Source organism: Rhamphochromis longiceps, linkage group LG10 (assembly GCF_057381845.1).
Source record: "Rhamphochromis longiceps isolate RC_006_pf linkage group LG10, R_longiceps_female_GT1.1, whole genome shotgun sequence".
NCBI classification, from domain to species: Eukaryota; Metazoa; Chordata; class Actinopteri; order Cichliformes; family Cichlidae; genus Rhamphochromis; species Rhamphochromis longiceps.
Window position 1 is genome coordinate 9,655,606 of NC_140566.1, and position 19,766 is coordinate 9,675,371.

The following is a 19,766-nucleotide window of genomic DNA, read 5'->3' on the forward strand; positions in this document are numbered from 1 at the left end:
AAAGTATTTGTTCTAAAAAAAAAAAAAAAAAAAAAAAAGTATGCTTTGATTATAATCTATGCCACAGCTTTACATGAATCATGGTTCAAGGCAGACATAGTATAGTTGTGTTTTATTCAGGAGAAAAGTTTAAAGTTTGCAGGCCTGTTCTTTTTCAACATAAACATATCTCCCCCCCTCCAAAAAAAAAAAAAAAAATCAAGTGTCTCACACCCTATTGCTGTCTGTCATATACAAAAAGCAGCAACACTTAAATGGCGTTCAATCCTTTATTGATATGCAATATTTGGTCGAAAAAGGTTAAAACTTAGCAGTGGGTAACAATTTCGTAACAAGGCATTCATACCATCAGCTGTTTATTTTAAGGAAGCAACATTAATGGAATTGTATTGAATCATTTCTTTACTGCCCACCCCTGAGACGCAGAACAAGGTGGAGGGTGGACTCCTTCTGGATGTTGTAGTCAGAGAGGGTGCGGCCATCTTCCAGCTGCTTGCCAGCAAAGATCAGCCTCTGCTGGTCAGGGGGAATGCCTTCCTTATCCTGGATCTTGGCCTTGACGTTCTCGATGGTGTCACTGGGCTCAACCTCCAGGGTGATGGTCTTGCCAGTGAGGGTCTTCACGAAGATCTGCATGCCACCCCTGAGACGCAGGACAAGGTGGAGGGTGGACTCCTTCTGGATGTTGTAGTCAGAGAGGGTGCGGCCATCTTCCAGCTGTTTGCCAGCAAAGATCAGCCTCTGCTGGTCAGGGGGAATGCCTTCCTTATCCTGGATCTTGGCCTTGACGTTCTCGATGGTGTCACTGGGCTCAACCTCCAGGGTGATGGTCTTGCCAGTGAGGGTCTTCACGAAGATCTGCATGCCACCCCTGAGACGCAGGACAAGGTGGAGGGTGGACTCCTTCTGGATGTTGTAGTCAGAGAGGGTGCGGCCATCTTCCAGCTGCTTGCCAGCAAAGATCAGCCTCTGCTGGTCGGGGGGAATGCCTTCCTTGTCCTGGATTTTGGCCTTCACGTTTTCAATTGTGTCACTTGGCTCAACCTCCAAGGTGATGGTCTTGCCAGTGAGGGTCTTCACGAAGATCTGCATGCCACCCCTGAGACGCAGGACAAGGTGGAGGGTGGACTCCTTCTGGATGTTGTAGTCAGAGAGGGTGCGGCCATCTTCCAGCTGCTTGCCAGCAAAGATCAGCCTCTGCTGGTCGGGGGGAATGCCCTCCTTATCCTGGATTTTGGCCTTGACGTTCTCAATGGTGTCACTGGGCTCAACCTCCAGGGTGATGGTCTTGCCAGTGAGGGTCTTCACGAAGATCTGCATGCCACCCCTGAGACGCAGGACAAGGTGGAGGGTGGACTCCTTCTGGATGTTGTAGTCAGAGAGGGTGCGGCCATCTTCTAGCTGCTTGCCGGCAAAGATCAGCCTCTGCTGGTCGGGGGGAATGCCCTCCTTATCCTGGATTTTGGCCTTGACGTTCTCAATGGTGTCACTGGGCTCAACCTCCAGGGTGATGGTCTTGCCAGTGAGGGTCTTCACGAAGATCTGCATGCCACCCCTGAGACGCAGGACAAGGTGGAGGGTGGACTCCTTCTGGATGTTGTAGTCAGAGAGGGTGCGGCCATCTTCCAGCTGCTTGCCAGCAAAGATCAGCCTCTGCTGGTCAGGGGGAATGCCTTCCTTGTCCTGGATTTTGGCCTTCACGTTCTCGATGGTGTCGCTGGGCTCAACCTCAAGGGTGATGGTCTTGCCAGTGAGGGTCTTCACAAAGATCTGCATGTTTGCGCCTGTATAAAATTTGATGGATATTAATTAAGAATTAAAAGCAATTTAAAACATTCCACATTACTCCAACACACACACACACACACAAAATCAGATAAATATGAATAAATAGATAAAGATGAATTATTGATTAAAAAGCTCTTTACCCCCCCTCCCCCCCCCCAAAAAAAATAAATAAATGCATTAGAAATTACATTACTTTAAGTTTAAGCTCAAATATGGATTAAAAAGAAATTCTTTAAAAAAAGAAAAGAAAAAAGTATTAAATAATATTACTATGAAGCGCCTAAGAATGAGAACAGCAGGAGCCATTTCAGCCCAAGCGCCATTTTGAGATCTCAGTGACCTTCCTTTTGTTCAGCAGCCGGTAATGGAGGTTACTGGAAATGTTGAGTCACTGCTGTAAGCGAACGTTACCAAAACGCTGCTGCGTAACAAAAGGGTAGTAAAAAGAAAGAAAATCGACAATGGAACGACGACGAAATACGTATTAACTTTATATAAGAGAAAAATATAATTCGGAAGAACTACTGTATTTTGGAGACCTTTGTTACCTCTCGTTAGCGCAACCCAAATATCGTTCAACACAATGATACTAATGCAACATATTTATTAAAAACAAACGTTTCTGGAATATCAAAAGATATAGAAATAGGAAAATACTTACGACTGGTAAGTGAGGCGAAAAACTGCTCTGAGGCACGAAATTGTCTTTCTCTTTTCTTTCACGTAGGTAGGTTTGCGGGAGCAATGTCTAGCAGTGTGTTATATAGTATGGAGGTGCACACGTCATCCAGAAATCTCCATCCGCGTCAATAAGTAGTTCCCACCCTCCCAAAAGTCACTGCTTCAATATTTATAAGTCCAATATTTATAACTTAGTTCTACAATAATATATATTTTTTAATTATTTTACTCATAAACGTAATTATTTCAAAGTCGAAGCTATTACGTTTGTAAGAATGCACTCATAAATCCTCCACCGCGGAATGATATCATCTATGCACTACGACTCTGGAATTTGCTCGAACCAGCACAGCAACGGGAATCTTCCCCGAGCTTCTGATTGGATGACACAGTTGTTTGTTTGATCAGCGATTGGTTGCTGTGTTACAGTAAGTAACATTTCACGATAAAGTTATGGTTATGTCCAATGACTGGCTATGACAATAAGGTTAAAAAAGGAGCTTAAACGTGACCTAAATCGACAAACCATTATATATATTTTAGGCTATAGAAGTATAGGCTACGTGTCACATTCAAGCGTCGCGTCATGGATATAGATTGAAAAATAAGAGTTCGCCATGTCAGAATGACTATTCGTATGACTAACATACCGAAGACTGACATGTACACTCAGGAAGTGTGTTCATCTCTATCAGATATTTCAACCTTTAACAGATGGCAACGCGCTTAGTAAATGTAATAGCAGCTGACGCGACAGCGGGATATTTTAAGGCGGAAGTTCGCCTCTATGGCCGACCTCATTTATTTTTTTTAGCAAGCCACACTGCGCATCTAAAAAAAAAGAATGCGTTAATGATGAATAGTCAGGACATCAGTACAAAATACTGATTATGGGCACACCGTGTATGCATAGATGCACAGTATATGCACACCTAACGTTGATGATAAGCAAGGTTTAGCAGACCTGATGTGCTTATTTGCTGTGTTGCCAACTTATAGGGATCTGTTACTGTGTAACTTAAAATTAAGTAGCTTATTCAAATGCTAGCTTGGTTTATTTGAATCTAGTTGTTATCAGTGAAAATATGCACATAAAAGTTACTATAAAGTAAAAGCATGACTAGTATGTTTCTCTTTAGTCTCATGATGCACATGCACAGACAGGTCATTGTCAAGTCTCCACTGGAGAGATAAACCTGTATGGGGGGTAGAAATTCAACTACATTATCTACATTGCTGAACACAATGATAAACAATTAGTTTCCTCATAGAGTATAATAAACTTATTCAGGCCTCACAGACATATTGTTATCTTTGTGGCTTGGGCTGAACAGTTCTAACAGCTTTAGTGTAATGCTTACACCTACTTTGTAAGTCCCTCAGGTAATATGACATCTCTTCATTTTATTTCCATGAGCAATATCAAGAAAACACGAGTTCATCTAGTTTCAGCATGTTGTCAACACGCAGTTGAAACTAGAACATTCCAACAAGGTAAAGTCAGATTGAACATTGTAGGGAATGACTGCAGGTCATTAAGTGATCTATCTGTTTAGAGCATCTAATTTTTTGTATTTCCTGGTTTCCAAAGTTTATTTCCAGGACTGTAATTACTGATCAGTGCCCACTTTTAGCACCCACCACTATTTAAGGTAGCACTGTAAACTAAATCAGCTTGGGCTCATGGGGCCTTGTGGGTTTCTATTTTTGGGAGTTTGGCTATAATGCAGCTCTGAGAGCCCTGATTCAAATAAAATATGTATTTGGGTCACAGCATTCTGTTAGCCCACCCCTCTGGCACTGTGTCATATGAAACCCAACTCATGATGCACCACGCCTTTGCTTTCCAACACAGAGCAGGGCATCTGGCTGATCTAGTTCTGCCTCTGAGGAATGTGTTTGTGCAAGCCTGCTGTACCTCGCCCTGCCCTTTGTTATGTGGACTATCTCAAAGTGTTCCAGGAAAAGATTGCAAGCAGGAAGTAGGTCTGGTTAACATGGAATCAACATGTTCACACCTTGGAAAAACAAGAAATCGGACTTTTATTTTAAATATAAAATGAGTACATGAGTTGCTGTGTTTGAATCAAAAGCTTAGCTTCTGTAGGTAAAAGGTTCTTTATCAATTCAAATGTGGTTCTTATCAGAGCTGCACTTTAATCAGGTTCATTGTTTTCCATGGCAGGATGACTGGAACTTTTGATTGGGAGCTCCACGTCAGCAAGTTTCACAACTAACATGTGACACCCTTTCAACCTGAACTTTACGTAAGACTTGGATAGAGACATTCTAGCATTTTCCTTCACGTGGCTTAAAAAGGTGAATCCTTACCAAATCTCACTGTAAATGTATTTATACTGATTTAATTACAGCATGGACCTGGTGAAACATACAGGTGGCTGCCACTGTGGGGCTGTGCGATTTGAAGTCTGGAATTCCCCAGACCTCCATGTTTTTCATTGCAAGTATGAACAATTAATTCAGTGATAGAAACTAGGTAGTAATTCTGGAACATAGCCTAAACGTTCAAATATCTTATTCATGCCATGTTGAAGGCATTTCAAACAACAACGTACACTTTAATCCATATGAACTGATATGTTCTCTCCAGTTGCAGCATTTGCACAAAGAAGCAAAATCATCATTTCATTGTGCCAAAAAATCGCTTCACGCTCTTACAGGTAAGGAACTTTGTTTGAAACGCATTGTTTTATTTAATATACAGTACTGTGCAAAAGTCTAGAGGCACCCTTATTTTTTATGTATTGCTTCCAAAGGAGCCAGACTCTTCTATAATTTTTCAAAGTGGTCTTAACCATTAATTCTTCAGGCTTTCTGAAGGTTGTCAAAAAGCCGGAATTAATTATTCGTGAAGCCACTTATGGCTTATGAATCTATGAATCATTCAATCATAAAATAGCACCTGACTCAAGCTGTTAGCTAAAAACATGGAATATCTTGGCCTTAAAAAAAACTGAGGAAACTGTAAGGTGGAGGACAAAAGAATGACTGGCAGGCCTGTCTCCAGCAGATGAGCAGTATCTGAAAGTCATGTTCCTAAAAAACAATCCCAGACAATTTTTCCTGAAGACTATTTAAATAAATTACAGGACAGTTCGTCTGGAAGAATTCAGGCTGTGTGGAAGAATAAAGGTGGCTATACCAAATACTGACTTTCATTCAAATCTACTTTTGCCTTATATACTGTATTTCGATGTATGTTTGCACATATATTAAAATTAATTACTGCACCTAGCAAAATTAGGGTTGACCCAAGACTTCTACAATCCTGGATATTTAAAATTTACATTGAATTTTAGCATACTTTGTTTTGTTTTTTTCCATTCTTAGGGTTTGGAAAATCTGACCACGTACACATTGAACACTCATGTTGCAAAACACACCTTCTGTAAAACCTGTGGAGTTCAAAGTTTCTACACACCACGCTCCAACCCAGACGGATATGGTATGACCCTGACAACTCACCGACACACTTGGTCTCATGTGTTGTAAACAGAATTCAACACCCCGCTAATGTTTACTCCATACCAACCAACCCAGTTGTCTCTTTAATGTCATGTTTTTATGCTATTTGTAGCAAACAGAAACTGTATGTTCACAGTGGGATTTGAATGCAAATCAAATGACAACCTTCTGTTATTCATGTCTTCATCTCAATTAGGCATTGCTCCACATTGTCTGGATCCAGGTACTGTGCACAGTGTCACAGTGGAGAACTTTTGTGGGGAGAAGTGGGAAGAAAGTATGCAAGTTCACGAAACTATCAGAGACATGTCAAAACCAGAGGAAAACCAACCTACTGTCATATAAGAAACTTTATTTTTCAATCAGCATGACATCAGAAACATTCAACAGTACTTTCATTGGTCTTTAAAGTAATAAAAAAAAGTCATAACCCCTTGGAAAAGCTTAAATACTCTATATTTTAATACAGTGCTGTGACTGAGTCAATAAAAGTTTTTCTGTAACAAAAAAGGATGAGAAGTTTCTTCTATTATTAAATATTATCTAAAAAATAACAGTGTTTAAGAAAAATGCATATCACCTACTGCTGTTAACAGAGTATCAAAGACATTTGTAAACAGCTTCTAAATTCCCTGTAGTGTAAGAAATGTGGCAATCAGTGCATCAGAGCTTTTAATAGATCTTCAGGTTCTTTGGTCCCTGAGCAATGGTTTGGAATGTGTTTATGAACATGTAGCGTGAGAACGTGATGTAGAGGTAACGAAACCACAGCAGCTGAGTGCGATGGCACAGCATGGCAGCCTGAAAAAGACACAAAGTTGTTTTTAAGGGAGATAATACAACTCGCACTTCTCGCTCTACCTCTGAGAAAGAGTCCAGCCACCCTTTAGAGGATGTTCATCTCTGCAGCTCGTATCTGCGATCTCATTCTTTTGGTCAATACTGAGAGCTCGCGGTTGTAGATCAATCGATAAATCAACAGGTTTGCTCTCTTGTCACCACTACAGATGACTACAGTGCGTGGATCACAGCAGACACGCCCAATCTGCCTGTCGATCTCCCGGTCCATTCTCCCCTCAGTCACATTAACAGCAGTGTCATGTTATCTAATATAACATGAAAACATTTCCAACAGTTTCATGTTAGATAAAATGAAACTGTTGGAAATGATAACAGATAATTGACAAATGTACCTTTCCTTCAAAAACAGGGACAGTTTGAGTGTTAGTGTAGACTGTACATGATCTTATTAGAGTGTGCACTTCTCAGAGTAGAGAACATAAAGTCCTGCCAACACACAGTCTCTAGTTGGAGGCTTACTTTGGCTTGCTTGTAGGGCTTTGAGCCTATAATACAGCAGACACACGAGGGCAGAAACCAGCTGAGGGGAACATCCAGGAAGGAGATGTACTTCCTGAGAAGGCCAACGGTCACCAGGGAGAGCAAAGTGCAGTCTGGGAGAAAAGACAGAGCTGTTAATGTTTTTAAATGCTTATTTCAGAAGCATACAATTAACGAGGCCATCGTCCAGGTGCCACGCCAGCACAACGTCATTGTTTGTGATACAGTTCGTTTGAAGTGAGAATGCCTGGTACTGCTATGCTACACAAAAACACAAACTGTCAGTACTTCTTTCAGTTATTGTCTTGTGGCAGAAACACGTGAACCTTAGAGGTTTAGGAAAAGAGCAGGGAGCTTTGTTTTACAGCTGAGTGACGAGGATTAATGTCACTCTGAATTCTCATCTACTTCCCCTTTACTGTAAGACCAGTCTAACAGCTGAGGTGTAAATTCCTACTAACAAAGAACCACAGTTAATGGCATGCTGCTGGTCAAGATCATCCACTGAGCTCATGTGGGCAAAGCGGATTGACGAGCTTCTACCACAGAAACAAGTGTGTTTGTGTTTATGGTGTGGGTTCATGATTACCTGAATGTCTGTTTCTTATCACCTCTCTCCTCAAATATGTATGCTTTGATATGGCCTGTGGGCTGTAATGTTTATCAGATAAGCAAATAAGGTTGTGTAGCATGGCCCCCCACCTCACTGACCTACTTTTCCTTCTACATTCTGTTAGAAAGAATTCCCAGAATTTATCACCACAAGAACTTAGAAAAACAAAGTGAAAATTTAGTCATTTTGGAAATTCCTTTAAAAAAAAAAAAAAAAAAAAAGATTCACAAAAGACATTCTAATATCTGCGGTCAACAAGTCTTCAGAAGTTTGATGGTACATTCTTATCACATTTAGAGTTTAGGTCCAATTCATTCTTCCTGCTGCCACCAACAGACCAGCGCCTTTAGTGGAGATACAATGCTCATGGGGCTTTTATGAACAGTAGAGGGCGCTGTACATTAACAAACCAGCCAGTGTACTTTGCATGGTTCTCTGCAAAAACGCAGCTGGAGAGGTGCCGTTTCTCCTGTGAAAGAACTTTGCATTTTAATATAAAGTGCTACCTAAAGCTTTCATGGTGATGAACATATTCACAAGCATACTGTACTGTAAGCAGGATAAAGTACCCCAAGAATTACTTTTACAGACGACTGTTCTGAGAGTGATCAGTGAATCTAACGCTCCTAAGCTTAGAAACCTCTTAAAAGTTCTCCCAGTGTCAAACCTACCATTGGGTACTTCTCCAGTGGAAGCGAGATGCCTGTAAGACAAAATAGTGAACATCAGTGCTGCACACAGAAAATGTCATGGAAGTGGCCACTCTGCGTGTGTGTGTGTCGAAGGATATATCAAATGCTGGGAGGTTTTTGGAAGTTTTCCTGCACTTGCATTTTTTTATGCAATGGTTATTAACACGCTGACAGAAAATGACAGCACACTGTCAAGATTTAGAGGCTGTGAAACTCGCACTCAGCCTCTCCCCCTTTTGTGTTCCAGTCAAATGGGAATTTCCAGATTCGATCTGGAGAGCACAAATCTCATTAAGGCCCACAAATGAACAGAGAGCCTTATGAGAGAAAAGAGCACGGCTCACTGCACAGACAGGTAAGTGTGGTACAGGGACTACGATGTTCTCTTCAGTGTGCAAAACACTTTTTCTTTTCTTTTTTTTGGTTTCAAACCAACAGTCTGATGCAACTTCTTGCTTGGCCGGCCTCTCCAAACCAAAGCTGCCCTCCCACCTCACCACTTCAGGGACAGGATTTACTGTTGCTCGCTGGGAGCAGAGCCGAGTGCCTCTGAGGACTCTGTTTGGATGACCTCTCAGCTATGTAACAGACCAATTCTGAAAAACATGGTGTGTGTGTGTACTTGTGGGGAAACATTTGGAACGATGGATGTTGATGTGGGTCCAAATGTTCAGCATTTTCCTGGATTGTGTTTAATGATAGCAGGGTGAATTGCTTTCTGTGTTTAAGTCACAGAGTATCCCCTCAAAATGGCATCTTAAAGTTAAGGAACTGAAGAAATAAAATAAAAAGGTTTTCCTGATGGCAAAAATCTTTAAAGTCCTTCCTGTACCTGACGGCGTTATAGATAGCTATGTGATTGGCATGGCCGCTCACGCCGCTTCCATCGAAGGTCAGCACCTGAAACAACAAAATATGTCACTGTGTGGGTGAAAAGCCGAGTCTGGGTATCTAGAAGCTGAGGCAAAGGCAGCAAGAAAGATTTTCTTAGGTTTATGTGTGTGACTGTGGAGGCTTTTTGGCAGCCGACAACTGATATTTAAAAGCCTTTTTTGTGCATGCATGCTTGCGCACCAGAGGAAACAGGTGAAAAAAAAAATCAGGTCAAAGGGAAGAGAACAAAACTCAACTAAAAGACTTGAAGTGTTTGCTCTGCTCAGGCGATATTCTACCATGACTTTGCAATCAAGCACAAGTTTAAGCAGCCAAACCAATATGTTATAAATAACGCATGATCTTTGCATCTAACTGCAAAAACACTTCAACCAAAGAAACAACATTATTCAGTTGGAAAAAAAGGAAATGGAAGTCTGTTTCCTCTGTGCTTTCCCCTGCTTATATTCATTAGAGAAAATGTTTTCTTTGCAACTGAAAGGACTCTTTAAGTTACTTTTTCACTAAAGGTGCTTTTGGCTGTGACGCGTGACAGGATGGGAGGAGACTGCCTGTTTGTTTGTCATCTTTGATAGCCAAAAAAGATCAGCAGCTAAAGCAGAATAACTCAGTCGTGCTTCTCCATTTTCTACCATGAAGACCCCCACCCCACGCCATTACTGCTGCTGTGCTTTCAGTGACTATTTTTGTTGTTGCTGAGAAAGAAATTGTCCAATTCTCAATTTACATCATTCCCATTAACTAATAGTGCGGAACTGCATTGAGTATGATAAGAATCTCTGCATACACACAGAGCACAGGCCATTTCCCCCTGGCTTCAAGGAGCCTCAAAATGCAGTCTAGTTAGGACTGAAAAGGAAGGCAGCTGACAAGGTTATTATGCAGACCACCGTGAAACTGGGATAATCAACAAGGAAGCTGCGGTGCCAAAACACATTGTACAAAGAAAACAATACAGTACATGTATTTCTAACATATAATGGCGGGGAAATTGTGCGGTGACACCGAACAGGAAATGACACAAAAGCCACTTCTTTGAAAGGCACGAACCAAACACAGAGTGGGGCGTACCATGTTGATGGAGTGAGCTCTTATGTGCTTCAGGATTTCAGAGGAGACCAATGAGACGCTCCATTCTGCTTTGGGATCATCTGGGAGTTTTCTGTAGGGCAAAAAAAAAAAAAGGAAGAAAGGGACTGCGGTTATGTATCCAGTTAGTATTAAAACAGAGTTATACAGTGTCTGCTTTGTAACCAGTTTGAACATTTAACACAGCATTTTATATATAAAAAAAAAAAAAAAGGGCTGTTGTAGAATGCAAACATGTGGGAGCGCTGGGAAATACAGAGGTTATGGATCTGAAGGCCCTTAGTATTGTGTATATCTGAAACGCCTGGAGGCCCTCGTTTCCACAAACATCACACTTGGCCTGCTGACTCTCTTGGCCCACTAACATGCACACTCCCTTTAGGCTATAAAACGGAAGCACTGCTTTCTATGGTTGTTCAATGTCCTAAACTCGGGAGACAGAGAAAAAAAGAAACACAATATAAACACACTCACTTGCCACTGCATTAAGTACACCTGCTCATTAACATAAATATCTCATCAACTGATCCCTCAGTGTATTTAACCTTGTAGACACGGCCAAGATGACCTGCAGAAGTTCAAACTGAGCATCAGAATGGGGAAGAAATGTGATTTTAGTTACTTTGAACGTGGCGTGGTTGTTGGTGCCAGATGGTCATAAACGGCTTATTTGTCCTGCATGAGTATCTCTACAGTTTACAAAGAATAATCAGAGAAAATATCCAGTGAGCAGTTGTCCACTGGGTGAAATTTCTTGTTGATGTCAGAGCAGAATGGCTAGAAGATTGTTTGAAGCTGCTAGGAAGGCAACAGTAACTAAAATAAGCACTCATAATAACCATAGTATGCAGATGAGCATCTCTGAATGTGCTGCATGTTGAATCTTGAAGCAGATGGGCTACAGCAGCAGAAGACCACAATAAGCGCCACCATCCCATGAGCATCGTTTAAACGTCAAAGGCCACCCGTGTTTGTTGCTGACCACGTCCATCCCTTTCTGAGTTATCCTGTTGGCTGCTTCCAGCAGGATAACTCAACATGCCACAAAGCTCATATCATGACCTTGACAATGAGTTCACTGCACTCAATGGCCTCCACAGTCACCAGATCCCAGTCAAACCTTCGGGATGTGGTGGAAGGGTAGATTTGCATCCTGGATGTACAATCGACAAATCTGCAGCACCTGTGTGATGCTGTCATTCCGATATGGACCAGAATATCTGACAAATGTTTCTAGCTCAAGGTAAACTTGTGGCATGTGCGTGTACAAAGTCAGGGAAGAAACAAAAATATTTAGAACAGCAGTTTATAGAGTGATGTTGTTTTTTCTTTCAAGGGAAACGTATAGATAGGGAGATACATCAATGCCATGACATACTGTTGTACACTTGGGCTAACATGTGGGTGGAACATGTGAGACTGCATGCATGCAAGTATGTAGAGCCAGTTGCCGACATTTCTTAAGTTAAAAACAGCAAACATTTGCCACCTGCATATTCTCCAGTATGAACATTTTTGAGTCTGTTTACAGGATGAAAGAAGGTGAAATACATACACATTGTTCTCAAATCCAATATTCAGATTTCCATGTATTGTGTAAATTTGTGTAACATTTTTTCTTATTTCATTTTAATTGTATTTGTGAAGATACAAAGTAAAAATGTACCTATTTTGAAAAACATTCCAAGAATTCCTGAATCTGGAGCTCCATAAGTTAATCACTTCTAAATTGGGCCAAGCCCCATCTCTGGTAAAATTTGCACCCAAAGCCATCCAGAACATTTGGAGATTGATAGTTTGTCTCCTTGGCAACTAGCTGCAGGCTTGTATATAGACCGTGCATGGAATGGGGGTAGGTGCGGCTGTGTGTCAGCAGCTGCGTCCCTCCCCTTCATTGCTAACAATGAGCAATGAGTGGTCAGGGTCTGCTGTAAGAGGTGGAGGATGGGGTTGGGTTGGAGGGCTGACTGTGTCATCAGAGGGAGGGACAGAGGGTTAGGGGTTCACAGATAGTTTAAAACTGTCTGTCTTCGAGTGAATGCCCCACTCTTGCACTTGGATACCAGTGACCTACATTTAATAAGAGCAGTGTGTATGGACCTGCTTTGGGCTAAAAGAGAATAAAGCCAGAGTGAGATATTCATGATGCATTATTCTCACTGCTGCATTTAATTGTTTATTACTCAAAACATTTTGAATGACTCTCGATAACTGTAGCTGTGTGAAAGCTGGAAGAGGAAGGAGGAGAGAAGAAAAAAAAAAAGAACAACAAAAGATAAAAGACACCTGACCTTTCTCAAGCAGGATGTAGGCTGAGTGTCAGCTTTGCCATGGCAACAGTGCAAAATGTCCTAAAGTAACCTCCCCAGCTCCCTTTTGCAGCTTTGCATGTGGATGTCTAATTGCTTGCAGGCATCTGTATGCAGTTGTTGAACTTTGGCCCACTAAAGGGATTCTGTGTGTGTGTGTGTGTGTGTGTGTGTGTGTGTGTGTGTGTGTGTGTGTGTGTGTGTGTCAGGGAGGGCTTGTTTAGTCTGGTCACATGGACCACAGGTCTATGCAACTGCCAGACTTCTGTCCACACAGTCAGATTATATGTCCTGCTGGGAATGGCTGAGATGCCACTACGCGCCAATTGTACGCCCCTAATACAATTGGCCAGTGTAATAAGGCAGTTACAACTATAGTAACAACACTAGCTTACACGTGACGTTTCATGATAATTTACAGACATGTGCGGCTGCAGGTATGGCCAATATTTACCCATATTTAACTATTTGCAGAAAAAGAACCATGATGGAATAGGTGTGTGCTATTCACCATGGAAATTATTATCTTACTGTTGTTTTGGAAGTAATTTGTGCAGAAAAAGAGGGATTTAATGTGACAAAATTCAAAATTTGTTGTTGGCTGCAAGGTTCGGTGAATGGAAAACTAACAGTGTGACTACACAGAGGCCGATCTGTGCTGCTGACAAATGAATCTTGAGTAAAAGTATAGCCAGAGGTACTGACCTCTGGCTATACTCGGGCTGGAACATCTCATCACGGTTTACTTGGCCCTGCCATGAGCTTATAAATCAGCCAGGACTATTTTTAACCACTGATCAATGTATATTTAATGCTTGTGTGTGGATGTGCTGTCTCTGCTTGCGAGTACCACTTTCCTTTCCTGAAACTTGTGCTGAGCTCTGTGTTTACATGACTACAGAGAACTACACTAATCCAATTGACAACAGACGCTATTAGTTGATTGTTTACTTCTGCGAGAAGCTTTCTGAGTACACGTGAAATATGTTAACAGGGAAGTACAATTATTGAAGTCACAAAGAAATGAGGTAAGCCAGACAGAGTGAGACTTCACTTTAGTCTGATAGATAATGTCATGAAGAAGAAGAATGGCTGAATTTGTGCAGCGAGCAGCTATAATCAAGTTCCAGGGAGCAGAAAGAGGTAATGCCGGAGCAAGTGGAGAGGCAGCAGAGCGTGCTCAGATTGAGCTTGATCACAAAGGCCCCAACATGCACCGGGGCCCCTAGATACTGTCAACACAGCTGTCCTATTCAGTGTGCACTAAAGGGAAAATCATAATGTAAAGAAGAAGGCGCATGTTATTCCTGTGATCTTGGAGAACACTGATACAGTTGTGAGTGAGTACCATCGAAATCTGACATATAAAAAACACAATCCTACGGCCTGCTTAAAAAGCAGAAAATCCAACAGGGCCCACCCAATCTTAAATCTTCACTCTAATCAAAGTACAAGAGAGAGTGATGTATTTCCTTAAAAAAATGTAATTCAAATATACATAAACAACAGAGGCCGTAGGTTAAAAATTGCTAAAGCTACCCAGTCACATGCAAAGTGTTACTCACCTGCCACTGGGGCACAAACTTCAAAAGAAGAGCAGTAAATTTAGGTCAGAGCAATGAGTAATATCACAAAATCACCACCAAATATAACTACAGCTCACCTACAGTACCGTTGTGGCCCACCAGGAGGCCCCACTTTGGCGACAGTGGGAAGGAAAAACTCCCTTTTAACAGGAAGAAACCTCCGGAAGAACCGGGCTCAGAGGAGGGGCAGCCATCTGCTGTGACCAGTGGGGGTTATTATGTACAGTCAGCACATTATTTAGTGTTAGTTAGTTAGTGGTTGCATTACAAAAGGAGCCACATCGAACAAAAACCCAACAAAAACTCTGTGGCTCTAAACATCAGCTATTTTCCCCAATGACTAAAGCATATGGGATCAATGTTTCACAGCTGGAGGGACCAAAAACAGAAGAATTGTAATATTTCTTTATATCCTTTGGATCTTTCCCAATCCTCTCCAATATAACACAGCAACTTTGTGAAAAAGGCTCAAAAATTACTGAGAGGCTGAGCCCAAGTATGCATATTTTTATGACACACTGATGTACAAAAGAATTCACTTATTAAAACCTGCCCAAAATAATCAACCAATTAAATAAATCATTCTGCTCACTTCCCCCCTTACGTCCTTGTTTGGAGGGGATCAGGTGCTTAATATCAGCTATCAGTATCACTCCCTGTACCCATCTGACAAACCACATAATGATCGCCAAACATCGCCAAACAATTTTATTTTAGTGAGATTTACAATGACATATATGCGTTCACATGAGTATCCAATATTTATGAATATTAGAAACACACCTCAGTATAAAAAATAGATTATAAAATTAGGCAAACGTGAACATTATAAGCTTAATGCGGCTAAAAGATGTGCACAAATAGACGCACACTGATTCTCCTATTCAAATCGTAGAAAAATGCCTCTAAATCTGATGGCTACATAGCCCTATCCCTGCTGAGATTATGCCTAAAAGACAGCACTGCCTGTGTAATTGAGCACTGTTTGACTATTGTGTGTTAGATTTCAAACTTTGAACTTGAACAGAGGGGGTTAAGAGCAAAAAGCCAAAGACTGGCTAGCTGTGTACAGACACACTAAGGGAAAAACATTTTGGAATGACCTACATTAGCAGTGCTTAGAGCGTGGCCAAAATGTATCCCACAGTCCTTGGCAGTTGCCTTCAGTAGACATGGACAAGAGGAGGAGGGGTGGGATAGATCGAGAGAGCACGAGAGAGGCTGACTGTCAGAGAGTGGAACTCAGGCTCTTAAAGTGCTGATTAGGTGTGTGTTTTGGGCAAACAACAAAATACAAAGAAAGGGAAAATGGGCCACACTCCAGTTCAGCAGAAGTGCAGAGAGCCCTAAGATCAAAGTTCAGCTATATTTTGTGTGCACAAGATGATAAAATGGGAAGTGTGTGCATGTGAGTTCAAAAAAAGCACACACACACACACACACACACACACACACACACACACACACACACACACACACACACACACACACACACACACACACACACACACACACACACACACACACACAATGCTCTCCAGGGCAGACAACCTGGGCAGTCTGCCAGCTTATAACTGAGTTCCAGGTTAGTGCAGAGTTCATACAGCTCTCCTGGTGAGCCAACATGGAGACACTCACATGTAGGCAGCCCTGATGTTCTTAGAAACCACAACATTTTCAAGAAAAGCTGCACAGTTGATCCACAGGAGAGGGGAAAACAATACTCTTTACCATTACCTTTTCTGTGTAACTTGACCTTCTATTGTGCTTTTAGCTGTAGCATAACCTGTTCTGTGTTTCTGCAACAAAACTGGAATGCACGGGCATCTTTCTTTCCGCAAGAAAATTGTTGTGCCACCAAAGAGTGACACAGTTCTCTTTAACCCCTGCCTCCCCGAGACACACACTTTTATAGATTTTCCAGTAGAACTAGCATTACTAAAAGGATCACCTCGTACACATCACTAAACCTTTAATTGACATAAATGTCAAGTTTTGAACACAATACTGAAGAATAAAGGGCTTTATTTAGGTCGCGTCCCATTTTATATAATTTAATTCCGTATTCAGGAGAAAAATATCATCATGCAACTAACATGATAAAACTTCCAACAAATACTTTCAGCTCCGGTACAGACATCCCAGTCTGCCCAGTTATTTTTTCCCAGGGATCGCTAACTAATCCTTTGTGACTGCTTAAACAGGCTGATTGATTGCTCCGGGTGTACAAACAGGCAAATGTTCTTCTAAAGACTTTCAAAAGTAACGAAATAGATACTTTAATGATAATTTGTTCTATAAATACTTGACTCTTTCAAAGATGCACATTTAAATAGATCTGTATATACAAGCTGTAAATGGATAAAAGGATCAATAGACTGATTCCGTGATGGAATTTTTAAGGTCTTTAAAGAGCCTTTTGTCCCACAGGGCTGACCCATCGCTGCCTCCAGAGCCTACTCATATATTTCCCCTGTGACACAAAGGTAATATATCAGGTCAGGCTACATCGGAGCTGTCACAGTGAGAATGGGAGGGTTGTGATTTGTGGTCAACTCTCTTATTTGTTCTTATAGACACTGGTTGGCAGGGAGGGGGTGATGAGCTCCAGCAGGAACACATGCTGAGACCTGACTCCTTAATTGAGGGCAGCATACATCAATGGACAACGCACACATCTGTATATTTAGTGGCACAAACTCCCTGATTGTGAAAGGCAAAAAACAGAATGACTCTTATTTTTATGTTGCATGCTTGGGGTAGATGGCTTCTTACTTGTGGTTTATGATGATGATTCTGGACGCTGGTATCCCCAACACGGCACAGCTGTTCAGAAGTTCTTTTTTACGCTGAGCTCCTTGATTGTAGTAGTTTCCTGCGTAACATGTAGAGGTCACATTAGATGTTAGATATGGTATTATCGCAGTAGATTATGTATAATTAGCAGTTTTTATAGTTTTAAATATGGGGGTGGCGTACAGATGGCCTCTGGAACAGGACTGGGGTTTCCCAAAGAGAACTCTGAACAACAGCCATGTTTCTTGTTCTTGTACCACTTATTGGGAAGCTTTGATTGCACTTCTGGTACCTGACAACTTGTTTTTAACTTAAGCAGTGCTTGTCACAAAGGATGTAAGCTTAAGGTAGGTACTAAAATCATTCAAAATTCAAAAACAAAACAGAAGAAGAAGAAGAAGTAAAATAAAAAGGACATAGACAACAGTGCAATGACATACAAAAAATGAACATAGTTCACAACATAAGGGAAGGTATGAAGGTACATCGATTATGTTCTCTTTCAGTTCTTATACTTTTTTTATATTTCAAACCAAATTGCAAAAAATTGGAAATGCTGTCTGAAATGTGAATAAAAACAGAATGCAATGATTTGCAAATCTCCTAAACCCATATTTTCTTCACTATAGAAGACAGGTAATATATTATATGTTTAAATAGAGGGATTTTACTATTTTATGAAAAATATCAGCTCATTTTGAATTCGATGGAAGTAACATGTAAGAAAAAAGTTGGAAGGGGGCAACATAGGGGTAAAAATGTAAGAAGTTCTACAAAAACTAATGGAGAAACAAACTGCAATTAATTAGGTTAACTGGCAAGAAGGAATGATTGTGGTTGGGTATAATAAGAAATATTAAAGAGGGAGTTTCTCTGAAGTAAAGATGAGCAGAACTTCCATTGTCTGCAAAACTATGTTTTCAAATTGTGAAACAATTTCAGAATAATGTTGGTCATCATAAAATTATGAACACTTTAAATATGTCATCATCTACAGTACATAAGATCATTAAAAGATTCAGAGAATATGGAGAAATCTTTGTGAGCAAAAGTCAGCACAGGATGCTTGACCCTGAGACAGCGTTGCTTTAAAAACAGGCACGGTTTTGTTATGAAATCACTGCATTTGATCAGAAACACTTCCCAAAACCCTTGTCTGTGAACACAGCTCACTGTGCCATCAACAAATGCAGGTTAAAGCTCTAACATACAAAAAAGAAGCCATATCTGAATGTTGTCCAGAAACGCAGCTGTCTTCTCTGGACCAAAGCTGATTTAAAATGGACTAAGGAAACTTGGAAAGTTACTGTGATTACTGCTTGTTGTTAAAAGAAAAAGAGGGGATGGTGTATAGTAATAAACATTGCCCTGTCCCACTTTTATTGAGAAGTCTTACTGCTGTCATATTCAAAGTGATTTTTTAAGTGCATATTTTCTCAGCTTAAACATCTGATATGTTTTCTATGTTCTATTATGCGTAAAATATGGTTTTGAGCTTAGCAAATCACTGAATTGTGTTCTAACTTTTTACACAGCATTTTAACTTTTTAGGAATTGGTGTTGTACTCCTGAAAGATGCATGAGCACTTGGTACTCTTGTGGTGTAATAACTGCTGGAAAATTAAGGAGCTCCTGTATGTCTGCAGAGCATTGCATGCACTCAAACGGGATGGATAAATCATTAAATGTGCTTGAAGTTACGGTTTGTTCACTCATTTCTCCTCTGCCTGGATCTGCTCTGTGTGCATACATTTATGTTGGATTTGAGGTGTGGTGACAAATAAGAACAACAGGGAGCAGAGGAGAAAAGCTAGTGTGACCCTAACTGACAGTAAAACAAACAAACAAACAAACAAACAAACAAACAAACAAACAAACAAACAAAAAGTGGGTACAAGTCTTTAATTGGTCTATATATAAATATATGGTTCTATCCGATTAGCAGGTAGGACCACTTTTCATTTTAATTTTCTGTATCTTTATATTGGTTTTTTTCTTGAGTATGCAAATATGAGTGTGCTGTCACCGTACCTTCAGACAAACAGAGCAAATGTACGGTGGCATTTAATTCAATGAGTCGTATGATCGTTGGCGCGAAGAACATACACTCGTCATCCGGATGCGCAGTTACGACCAGAGCTCTGATATCCTCGCCGTTTGTTTCTCTGCTTGATGGAGCATTCAATGCACGCTTCAACGACTTCACCAAAGTCCGCCGATGTCGAAAAAAAATGCATTTTATCAAAGCCAAATAGGACAAAATTATGATGACAGCCAAGTACAAAGTCATTATTTTGACCGTTACCGCATAAAATCCGTGTAAAAACAAAAGCCTGAAGTGTAAATGGTTCCATGTGTAACCCCCCCCCCCAAAACAACACCCCTCGCGCAGTCTTTTAACTGTTACTAACGTTAGGCATTTATTAATTAACGCAGCAACTGGAAGTATAACTCAATTCAACAAGCATGGGTTCACATGTTTATTCCCACG

General features: G+C 40.9%; 3 protein-coding genes across 5 annotated transcripts; 1 reads left to right on the forward strand and 2 right to left on the reverse strand.

Annotated features, from left to right (window-relative positions):
- Positions 1 to 255: 255 nt before the first annotated feature.
- LOC146660296 (polyubiquitin-C) lies at positions 256 to 2,598 on the reverse strand. The gene is made up of 2 exons (XM_085420084.1): positions 2,450 to 2,598; positions 256 to 1,784 (listed from the first exon to the last, which is right to left on the reverse strand). The coding sequence occupies exon 2, from the start codon at positions 1,774 to 1,776 to the stop codon at positions 403 to 405; it is 1,374 nt and encodes a 457-aa protein (XP_085276210.1). The 5' UTR covers positions 1,777 to 1,784; positions 2,450 to 2,598; the 3' UTR covers positions 256 to 402.
- A 145-nt stretch (positions 2,599 to 2,743) lies between these two features.
- cenpv (centromere protein V) lies at positions 2,744 to 6,465 on the forward strand. Of its 3 annotated transcripts, none has more exons than XM_085420087.1 (6): positions 2,744 to 2,897; positions 4,655 to 4,736; positions 4,842 to 4,934; positions 5,081 to 5,150; positions 5,821 to 5,935; positions 6,152 to 6,465. In XM_085420087.1, exons 3-6 carry the CDS (start codon positions 4,843 to 4,845, stop codon positions 6,298 to 6,300), a joined length of 426 nt encoding a protein of 141 aa, XP_085276213.1. In that variant the 5' UTR covers positions 2,744 to 2,897; positions 4,655 to 4,736; position 4,842; the 3' UTR covers positions 6,301 to 6,465. The 3 variants fall into 3 exon arrangements, with proteins under 3 accessions (XP_085276213.1, XP_085276216.1, XP_085276215.1); XM_085420090.1 differs by lacking the exon at positions 2,744 to 2,897 and adding an exon at positions 4,077 to 4,451; XM_085420089.1 differs by lacking the exon at positions 2,744 to 2,897 and adding an exon at positions 4,446 to 4,572.
- Positions 6,288 to 19,641, reverse strand: pigl (phosphatidylinositol glycan anchor biosynthesis, class L). Its single transcript, XM_085420086.1, has 7 exons — positions 19,307 to 19,641; positions 17,255 to 17,354; positions 10,567 to 10,657; positions 9,434 to 9,501; positions 8,581 to 8,612; positions 7,276 to 7,409; positions 6,288 to 6,756 (listed from the first exon to the last, which is right to left on the reverse strand). Exons 1-7 carry the CDS (start codon positions 19,563 to 19,565, stop codon positions 6,628 to 6,630), a joined length of 813 nt encoding a protein of 270 aa, XP_085276212.1. The 5' UTR covers positions 19,566 to 19,641; the 3' UTR covers positions 6,288 to 6,627.
- Between the last annotated feature and the right edge of the window lie 125 nt (positions 19,642 to 19,766).

Bases quoted from the DNA above. Each gene is read 5' to 3' on its own strand.
- pigl (XM_085420086.1), bottom strand. From the start codon at position 19,565: ATGACTTTGTACTTGGCTGTCATCATAATTTTGTCCTATTTGGCTTTG. The intron at 8,613-9,433 runs GTACAGGAAGGA...TTTGTCTTACAG, and splicing joins GCTATCTATAACGCCGTCAG to GCATCTCGCTTCCACTGGAG. The intron at 7,410-8,580 runs GTAGGTTTGACA...CTTTTCTCCCAG, and splicing joins CACTGGAGAAGTACCCAATG to ACTGCACTTTGCTCTCCCTG.
- cenpv (XM_085420087.1), top strand. From the start codon at position 4,843: ATGGACCTGGTGAAACATACAGGTGGCTGCCACTGTGGGGCTGTGCGA. The intron at 4,935-5,080 runs GTATGAACAATT...TGTTCTCTCCAG, and splicing joins CTCCATGTTTTTCATTGCAA to TTGCAGCATTTGCACAAAGA. The intron at 5,151-5,820 runs GTAAGGAACTTT...TTCCATTCTTAG, and splicing joins ATCGCTTCACGCTCTTACAG to GGTTTGGAAAATCTGACCAC.
- LOC146660296 (XM_085420084.1), bottom strand. From the start codon at position 1,776: ATGCAGATCTTTGTGAAGACCCTCACTGGCAAGACCATCACCCTTGAG.